Raw genomic sequence first — 10,605 nt, 5'->3', positions numbered from 1 at the left:
AATCAGGAACAAAAACAAAGTTGCTGGGAAAGCTCAGCAGGTCTGGCAGCATCTGTGAAGGAAAAAACAGAGTTAACGTTTCGCATCCGGTGACACTTCCTCAGAAAAGTTTTGAGGAAGGGTCACCGGATCCGAAATGTTAACTCTGTTTTTACTTTCACAGATGCTGCCAGACCTGCTGAGCTTTTCTAGCAACTTTGTTTTTGTTCCAAGTCTGAGTATTATCCAGGTCTTGCTGTATATGGACACAGATTGTGTCAGTATGTGAGGGGCCATTAGTGGTGATGAACACTGTTCAATCATCAGTAAACATCCCCACTCCTGTCCTTATGATGGAGGGAAGGTCATTGATGAAGCAGCTGAAGATGATTGGGCCGAGGACACTACCCTGATGATCTCCTGAAGAGATGGCCTGGAGTTGAGATGATTGACCTCCACCATCCACAATCCCTATGTGCTAGGTATGACTCCAATCAACAGAGAGTTTTCCACTGATTTCCATTGATTCTTGGCTTCTTGATGCCACACTCAGTTGAATTCTGCCTTGATGCCAAGGCCAGTCATTCACACCTCACCTCTGGAATTCAGCTTTTTTGTCCACATTTGAACCAACGTTGTAATGAGGTCAGGAGCTAAGTGGCCCTGGCAAAACCCAAACTGAGCTTCAGTGAGCAGGTTGTTGCTAATGTTAGTGTTCAATACGGATGGATGCTGATTCATTCACTGAGGTATTGTGATCAGTATTAATCTACCAGTGTTTTCCTTGCTCAGCTTTGACAATTGCAAACAGATTTCATAGGATAAGTATTCAAGTTTGAGCACTCCCTCCCAACTTCATACCACTGCATGTCATCTTTGGAGTGTTAGCTCTACTGGTGGGAGAGGCTGAACATAGGGATGGGAATGGGACATTAGTTGTAAGGTATGATTTGGAGAACATGATTACATCATTCTGTAATTTGACTAGACTGGCTTCTGGGATGAGATGATTTTCTTATCTTCCATGCAGTTCAGCAAATGAAGGATTATCTAATAAAATTTGTAAGGAATTTGATAAAGTGGATGCTGAGAAAATGTTTCCACTGGCTGAAAAATTAGAACATAGGGTCACAGTCTTGGAATAACGGGCTAACCTAATCATTTTAAAATCAGAGGACTTGGTTACATCACACAGTTGTAGATTGAACAGATGGCAAATAGAGTTTTTCAGCTGAAGATTCAAGTGGAACTGAGAGTCACAATGACTAACTGCAAATTTTATAGTAAGCAGTCAAAATGGTCTAAGGAATCCTTGTGTCACAGCTTCTTTATTGTCAGTTAGTTACAGTTGCCTAATTCTAGCAGTTTTACTGATGTCAGCAATCTGTTGTTTTGATCATTGAATAGATGACAGACCAATCATTTTTCAGTATATTTCTGAATTTGTCATTCTCACTAAAAGATGACTTAAAAAATAATTCAGGAATAATTCACGGGGTATGCCATCTAGCCAAAGTTGGAATCTTATGTGCATGATTGAGAACATTATAAACTTTTACTTAGATGCAGTTCTATATGGTATCAATTACTGCACTATTTTGATGCTTCATATAGGGCTTCATCTGTTTCAACTTAAAGCTATTGAACATAGACATTGCTATGTAAAGCAGAAAAATGGGTGCAATGTATTTTATCCATATTAGTTAAACAGATGCATCAAAGTTTCCAGACAATATACAACATATATTTTAATTGACAACTGTTCCCTAAGGAGCATCTACCTTTCAGACCACATGCAGTACTGATTGCTGAGAAACACATCAGTCACCGGGCAGCAACAGACAAGTCATTACTGTAGGCGATTTCTAAAGATGCTTCCATTTTCCAAAGAGGCTCCACATAACTGGTGGCTACTAAGACAGATTCAACTTTAATTCTGCAAGTAATTACAACCTATTCAGGGAAAGTGATTTATTAATAATTTCTTGCATAATCCAATCGCACAAAAATTGGTTACCTTTATAATTACCTTTATAATTTTGCTATAAATCAAAAAATATGACAGCTGTTTTAATGCTAATTTCTAATCTGTACTGAAAGAGCAGCTGCCCCTGATGACAAACAAATGTCAGCTCTAACAGTTAATGTTTTAGTCCTGTCTGTAAAAACTTGGCACAATAAGGCTCATAGCAGATTGTTTAATGCCCTGGTGATACCGCATTGCTTGCTTCACACTAACACCATTTTCAGCACTGAACCCTAAATATGCTGATTGCCTCGTTGTTAATTATTAAAAAAAAGACAAAACTCCATGTTCCAGGATGAATAACAAATTATTGACATCCAACTGTCAGAAGTATAAGGGTTGACAATCTACATATTATCGTTTGATCTTATCATTCACTACTTTCTTATTGTACTATTCTATCTTAGTATGTCTCTATAGCAAGTGTCTGCCACTGTCTGAATTATCCCATAACAGGTTCCAAGACTTGATCTTCCAGTGCATTTACACCTCATATTGTTTTGTAGTTGATGATGCTTATTAACTTAAATCTGAATACAGAGTAAAAATGCCTTCCACCTGACAATGGCTTAGGGCTGGTTGAGAAACAACACGATTTAAATCAGACTGGTGTACATGCTCTAATTTTATTTCCTCCTCACTTATCACTAAAAAGAAGCTGCACTGCACAAATCAGACTGGTAATTTGACATTGCCTGGTGTTTGAACAAGCTGGAGGCTGAGTTTAGTGTAAATAATGAAATATTCTACTTGACTGGGCTAAACTTGATTTGAAACATACAAATTTTTTACCATATAAATTGAGAGCTGGTGTTACATGATTTTTTTTACAAAGATATCTTGCGCTACTTCATTTAACCTTCCAGTTTTTTTTGACAAAAATGGATTAGTTTTACAGCTCAGAAATGACACAGTTACACCATGAATGTAGTATTGAATAGTAAATGGTATTCTTCTCCTGTATCTTATCAAAACAAATGCAATTAAATGAAAATTCATGGGTTAATCTGCAAAAATAAATGTAGCTTTCAAGAACCACACAGCACAGTTGAAAAGATAGGCCAGGGATTGCTGCAACAGATGGCACACTGGGAAAAGTACAATAAATGAAAAAGAAAGACACATTTTTTGTGTATGCCTTCAAAAACAAAACGATTTTGCAAGCTCAGATAGGTTTTCAATTTTTCTGAACATGCTCCACGATCTGGATAGATGTCGGCACTTTGATACAGTCATATTGCACAATTTTGCGGTCATAATGTGCTTTTGGAATTTATCTGATAAATGACAAGTTTGCATCTTGGAAGAACTGATGACCTCATGATACCTTTGATTATTCTGTATATATGCCATTTATTTGATCTATTCGGTTAGTGCATTTCAACATTTTTCCTTGATAATGTACCATAATCTTGAAAGAAATGTCAGAGAGAAGCAACAGGGCCATTAAAACATGCCTTGTTAGGATGCTATTCAGTTATGCATAAGACAAACAAAAACAAATAACAATTTCTACAACAATCATGAAATGACCCATATAAACAAGCATAACAAAATAAAGCCAAAAATTAAAATCACTTCTATTTGAGTATTTATAGGGATACTTTTTAAGTAAAAATGTATTCTTTTTTAAACTATTTTCAGAATACACTATGATTGTTATCATTTGTTATTCATTACTGAATTTTACAAAACTCAAAGCATAAAAGTCTTGAAAGCAGGTTTAACCTGAGGCTTTTGACTTTTATAATTCAATTCAACAAAGGGGAAATTGTCCAAGTTTCTGCTCCTTGGAGAGAAGTCATTGATTCAGGCATACACTGCATGTGATATCCCAGACATTCAAATGAATGGTCAGAAAATCACATGTAGCATGCACCTAAATGTCAAATATGTAGTTTTGGTGAATGAGGCTCCTGAGTGCAAAGACAGACATTTAATTTTAAAATACATAGAGATGCCCACTGTTTGAGTTTTATGTCAATCTTAGTGTCAAGTTAACGAGACCACTTTTAAAACTTTTTTTCTGCCAGTTTACATGGTTTATAGCAATAACATACATATATATTACCTTTGGCATAGTATAACATCCTATGGTGCTTCACAGGAATGTAATCAGACAAGGAATGTTTCAAAATGGAAGAGTTAGGTGGCAAGTTGAATATTGGAAGATAGAATTCCAGTCTTTAGGAAAATGTAAGGATAGAATTCCAATTTTTAGCGCTTTGGTGCCTAAAAGCTGACGGCAGGGCAAAAAGGCTGGAGAAAATGCAATATGTTAGAGTTGCAGAAATGTGGAGCTCTTGGAAGGTTGGAGGATTGAAGAGGGTTTTGGAGATAAAAATTGGGCAAGATCATACAGACGTTTGAACACAAGGATGAGAAACTATAATTTTGAACATCGGTGGATCGAGATCAAAGGTCATTGAGCACAGAGCTGTTGGTTGAGCAAGACTTGATACAGGTAGTGATACAGTAGCAAAGTTTTGGATCAGTTTGAATTCATGCAAGTTAGGAAATTGGCCATGCAGCATGGAAATAATCCCAAAAAAAAATCAGCCTGAGACAGAGGCTATGCAGTAGGACAGAACCAAAATGTTTCAGTAGAGTTGGGTGTTTTCTACATACACGTGGAAGCTGATGTATTCAGGTGGTATCAACAAGGGACTAGATGCAGATATGAATTGAAGGGACCAAGATTCAGGGTTGGTTCAAACTATTGCAGGAGAATCTCTGGCTACAATAGGATAGCTAAGGGAGACACATGTTAGAGCAGCCTATTCAACTGAAAATGAAAGAGATGGATTATGTCAAAGACAGGTCAAGGATGACAAGGACAAGGTTATGGTGGTGACAGTCACATTGAATGTCATTTGAGAACAGTTGTTTCATTGCTGCGACAGGACAGAATCTTGATTGAAGGGGTTCAAACACTGAGTTGTGAGAAGGAATCTAGGCATCAAATACACATTCAGCAACTTCAGAGAGGGAAGGGAAGTCAGAGCTTGGTGGGAGTGGAATTGTAGGGGGCTGAGAGATGGCAACAGCAAGATAATGCCTGATGGGTTGGAAAACATTTACATCATCAGTTAGCATGGGGGCCGGGAAGGGATATTGAATGGTCAGCAGTTTTGTGGGAACTGGGTTGCATGGACAAGATAAACTCAGAAGGGGATGAAGAAAGGTAATGGAGAACTAGGAGGAGATTCCTGAGAGTTGTTTAACTTGGAGGACAAGAGAAAGGAACTAATGAAAGGTCAAAAAAGTCTGGATGAGAGACGTGTTTATGGCTGACATGAAAATAGTTGGGACATCAGCAAAAAGGCAAAAACTTATCAGGTGGAATGTAGTGTGGGAAAATGTGAGGTTACGCACTTGGACAGTAACAATAGAGGAGCTGAATATTACTTAAATAGAGAAATATTGCAGTAAGCTTCAGCAGAGGGATTTGTGAACCTTTGTGCATAAATCATAAAAAGGTGGCATACAAATTCATCAGGTAATAGGGAAGATAAGTGGAGTGTTTTTATTTTTTATCCTTTATTACTAAAGGAATGGAGTATAAAAATAAGAAGGTCTTGCTAAAACTATACAAGGTACTTGACAGATCATGGCTGGAATACTGTAACAATTTTGGGCCGCTTATGTAAGGAAAGATTTACTGGTATTGGAGGAAGTCCAAAAAAGGTTCACTAGACTGATCCTGGGTATGGATGGATCATCTTATGAGAAAAGATTGGGCCTACGGCAAATGAAGTTTAGAAGAATGAGAGCCAACCATATTGAAACATACAAGATTCTCTGAGGACTTAACAAAGTAGATGCAGAAAGATTAGAATCCCTACAGTGTGGAAATAGGCCCTTCAGCCCAACAAGTCCACACCAAACCTCAGAGCATCCCACCCAGATCCATCCCCCCTGAACACTACGGGCAATTTAGCATGGCCAATCTGCCTATCTTTGGACTGTGGGAGGAAACCGGAGCAAACCCATGCAGACACGGGGAGAATGTGCAAACTCCACACAGACAGTCGCCTGAGGCTGGAATCGAACCCAGGTCCCTGGTGCTGTGAGGCAGCAGTGCTAACCACTGTGCCACCGTGTGAGACAATCTAGCACCAGAAGGCATAATTTCGAAACAAGGGGGCTATACATTTAAGACAGAGATGAAGTGGAATATCTTCTCTCAGAGGGTAGTAAAACTGCAGAAGGCTGCTAAGGCTGGTTAATTAAATATATTCAAGGCTGAGATACACAGATTTTTATTCAGTAAGGGAACCAAGGGTTATGGGGAAAAGCAGGAATGTAGGTTGAGAATTATCAGATCAGTAATGATCCGATGGGAATGTAGGAGCAGACATGGGCTCAATGTTCTGGTTCTGTTCCTACATGTTCTGGCCTTATGGTCTCCTTATACTTTTTGCCGGTGATGGGATGTGGAAAGAGGTTCAAGGTTCTTCCATTAGAATGTGTGCATTTGTTGCTCATTCCTAATTGTTCTGGAACTGAGTGATTTGCTAAGCCATTTCACAGAGCACTTGAGTGTCAACTATGTTGCTGTGTGCCTGGTGTCAAATGTAGGCCAGACCAGTCAAGGATGGTGGACATTTGTGGAGCACATAGGTTTCATTGACAATTAATGCTCATTATCATGGTTCGCATTCCTGAGACTAATGTCAATTCCAGATGTATTAATTGAATTTCAATTCCACTACCTGCTGGTGGGATTTTAAGCCACAGCCACAGAGCATTAGCCTGGGCTTCCGGATTTCCGCCCAGCAACTTTGCCACTACACAGCTCCTGCTTGCAGCAACCAACTAAAGACCACTAGCTTTGCTAGAGGAATGAATAGTTTTAGCAGAGGTGAGCAATGACTGAGAGTACTTGTAGATGAAGGGCAAAACCAGCCATGTACCAGGTTCGATTCAACGATTGCACACCCTTCTGTTAAAACCAGGAGAGTTGAGGGACTGTGCCAGGATGAAAAATTAGAGCGAGGGAAAGATTGGGTTTTACTGTAGATAAGGCCATGAAAAGTTGATCTGAAGGATATATTAAGGAAATTGACTCAGGAGAGGTTGGTGTGATAATTTTCAGCATTATGTTCAGCTGGGATGTGGTGCAGGCCATTGTATCCTAGGATCATCTCTGGTACCATTCCAGTTATTAATAATCATTGAGTCTGAGTATAAATAATTATTGGGTCTTAGCATCAGCCCAGTTATTAGTAACCATTACAGCCTGGTATAAATCCCTTTCATTGATAACCATTATGTCCTGAGATCATCCCTGTAATAAATATTCACTGCAAGTTTTGGGAGTAAAATTTAAGAGGATGCAAGTGACGATATTGGTGGGCACATGTTTAACTCATCCTCACCACATCCTTGTCTCTATTAAATTAACTGAATCGAAGCAGGTTAATGTCTCTGTTAAAATTCGCTGCCATGAACACATCTCTTATGTCCCGCTTGCATTGACAGCAGTGATTGGGATTGAGAATGCAGCCTGATTGCTGTGAGCTGGGACAGGTCTCCCCTCACCAGCACAGACCACCTACCTGCTGGGCAGTTGCATGCAGTCGGTGCTTCCCTTGCAATTCTGCGTTTCCCTGCGTCTTCGTAGGATCTCTACGGAGAGATAACACAAGTATCGACATGTCAGTAACAGAAAGCGGCACCATCGTACAGCATCTTCCTCGAGGTGGACGGGGAACGCTTGGGTTTTGAACGCAATCCTGGCAGAGGCTGACTTTACCCCTGCTGCAGCCAGACGGGGAGAAAGTGAAGGCAAACTGGCAGCCCCCGCTTCTCTCAGTTGACTGGCGGAACTTGCATTCACATGTTGCTGTTTCGAATCGAAATCGTTCCCAGTTTAAGAGGACGGGCACGGAGGGAGAGGGCCAAAAAAAGAACAACCACAGACGCACACATATATAACGGTGCGGACACTTTCTAGCCGCTACCTGGCTCAGAAGTTGCTCCACTCTGTCCTGGGTGAGCAGCCGCATCCGATCTGCCTCTGAGCTGGGGCTACGGTAAGGCAGAGTGTCTCCTTTGCCATTCTCCAGGTGCAGGATCCTCTCCTCCAGCTGGGATGTCTTCACACTGAGGCTGACACAAAACGCGAGCGAAGAGGCGGACAGCAGAAGCCAGAGCACGTTCGCCAGGCTCCAGCAGCAGCGGCCGGTCTGGCTCAGTCCTAAACCCTCAACCTGCTGCTTCAGCCCACTCCGCTTCGGATTGCGCTCCGCCGACATCTTCGGCATGTCCCACCGCAAAACAACAACAAAACAAACCCTCAGCAAGGCACAATCACTGTGAGAGGTATCCTCAGTGCCAGGGCAAGGCAATAATTCTTAAATCTTCACACACAGCCCTCCTTCTCTGGCTTAAGTGAGCAGAATGATCCTGGGGTCTCTGCTAAGCCCAGCCAGCTTCAATGAATGAAAAGGTTGCTCTGACCTGTTGCTGCTACCTGACACGCTGTGTGTGTGTGTGTGTGTGTGTGTGTGTGGGGAATGGGCTCAGCTCCTGTCCACTCTCTGTCTCTCTGTCCTTCTCTCTGTCTGCCTGCCGTTTCTGAGCGATCTGATACCCTGGTCTAGTTTGCCGCGTACCGACTGCAGGCGGTAAATACGCCTCCAGTCTCCAGTCCCAGACTGATTAGCATAACCCTTTCCAGATATGCAAACAACAACCCCCACCCCCCCTCCTCTCCCCCTCCCCCAGGCTCCCTATCCTAGGGAACAGCGCACTGTGTTCTCTGAGAACTGTCTACACTATCAGTCCCAGGATGAGACACACTCCAAGCAATGAGGCACACGGCACATTTAGTGGGACCGATTACACCGCAGTCAGTACACGTAGAGGCTCAGTTTGTCCCACATACACTGAAATGACTACAATGTGGTTGAAATGTAGAGTGATGCGGGCGCAGACAGGTAGCAGAGTCTCCATCCAAGAACTGTCCGTCGCACTGTAACCCCAAAGGGACATGTGCCTGGACAAACTCTGCAAGAGAGACTGCAGAGGCTGGGAAGCTAAAATACTGGAAACATTCTGCAGCATCAACCTGAAACACAAACTCCGTTTCTCAGATGCTGTTAGACCTTCTAAGCATTTCCAGAACTTTCTGAAGGGAGATTATTTTGCAACAATTTATGGGACTGTACAACGTCACTGACTTCCGGACAGTTCAGGATGTTTTCTCAGCTAAAAGTTGTGATTCTGGGGCGCAAGAGCCCAAATTTTCTGCCGGGCCAAATCGATAAAGGCCGTAAAAAGTTGTGTCCGTCTGCCCAGAATGTTTTGTCACTGTTAATGACCCGGGAAATAAAACTTCCTGAATCTTGTTACCGAAAAAGACCTGGTACTTTCTGTCTACCCTGCACACCTCTGTCGTAACTGCAGAGCTACCTTTCTGATGCAGCATTTCTGAAGAAGAGTCCAGACCCGAAATGTCAGCTTTCCTGCTCCTCTAATGCTACCTGGCCTTCTGTGTTCCTCCAGCTCCACACTGGGTTGTCTCCTTTTCTGATGCGGCGTGTTCCAAAGACACTTGTTGCAACAATAAACCTTTACCATCGTATCTTCCATCTTCTCTCCACTCAGTCCCAACAGTTATTTCGTGATAAGGCCCGTCTTCAAATGCAAGTGGGCCTTGTGATCTGTGGAATTATCCTTGCACTGAAATCCCACCCCGTTAAAAACAGTTGTCCTGAGCACAAACGAATATTGTTTAAAGTCAGACCTAGAATACGAATAATCAATAGTCAGGACGATTTTGCTCCCAATAAATAATTACGGAGGACGAGCAAGAAATTGCGAACAGAAGATATTGGGGACACTGCTAGTTATTTTAAATTATTGGTTAACATTTATTACTTCATTAATCTTCCCGTTAGCCCTGTCAGTATGAGCTGATCGCCGCAGTCACTGGCTCACTCTCTGTGCCTCGCATGTTTGTATACTTGCTGCCCACTTTTAGCACAGGAGTCCTACAAGAGGAACGTTAAGTTTGTCAGCCCTAGTCACGTCGGGGTTGAACCTCAACTGCAAACTGCAGCTCAGGTAGGGATGGCCTCACTGTCACCAGACTAAAGGCAGAACAATCAGACCGTGGGTTGACTCCTGGGTTCACTTGTCATTCAGTGACCCCTGCTGGACAGTGGATGTGCGTGTCCATCAGATGTGAATAAAATTGCAAGAGTCTCAAGCAGACAGTGATGTGGGGAGCAGGTGTATAAACGGGCTTGGTCGCCCACCATACATCACGTATTTGTGGAAAGGAATGGCCCATTATGAAACCACTTGTGGGACACCTTAACCAAGGTCAAATTTCCAGCTACCGCGGAGGCTAGCCGCATGTGATGAAGGTTTGATTGGGTGGGGTGTATCACAAATGTATGTATAATTGTTTAAAATGAGACTGGGATGGGGGTGGTGTAGCGATCGGAAAGAAAAGTAACAAAGGCAGCCTCATTGTACCCCAAACACTGTATTTTAAAGAATAAAGAGATCAGTTCATCCCAAACGTTGCTTCTCAATCTCTGCAGAATCAGAGACAGGTGGAAATATCTCACACAATTCTCAGCCTG

General features: G+C 42.0%; 1 protein-coding gene across 1 annotated transcript in view; it reads right to left on the bottom strand.

The window, feature by feature from the left end:
- LOC109917899 (collagen alpha-1(XXV) chain) overlaps positions 1-8,577 on the bottom strand; it is a 620,002-nt gene extending 611,425 nt beyond the window's left edge. The window contains exons 1-2 of the mRNA XM_048603420.1: positions 7,972-8,577; positions 7,567-7,636 (exon numbers count right to left, since the gene is read on the bottom strand). Coding sequence (XP_048459377.1) covers positions 7,567-7,636; positions 7,972-8,274 — 373 coding nt within the window. The 5' untranslated portion in view covers positions 8,275-8,577. The remainder of the gene's footprint in view (positions 1-7,566; positions 7,637-7,971) is intronic.
- Between the last annotated feature and the right edge of the window lie 2,028 nt (positions 8,578-10,605).

Source organism: Rhincodon typus, chromosome 1 (genome assembly GCF_021869965.1).
Source record: "Rhincodon typus isolate 14 chromosome 1, sRhiTyp1.1, whole genome shotgun sequence".
NCBI classification, from domain to species: Eukaryota; Metazoa; Chordata; class Chondrichthyes; order Orectolobiformes; family Rhincodontidae; genus Rhincodon; species Rhincodon typus.
This window is presented reverse-complemented; position numbering and strand designations above follow the sequence as displayed.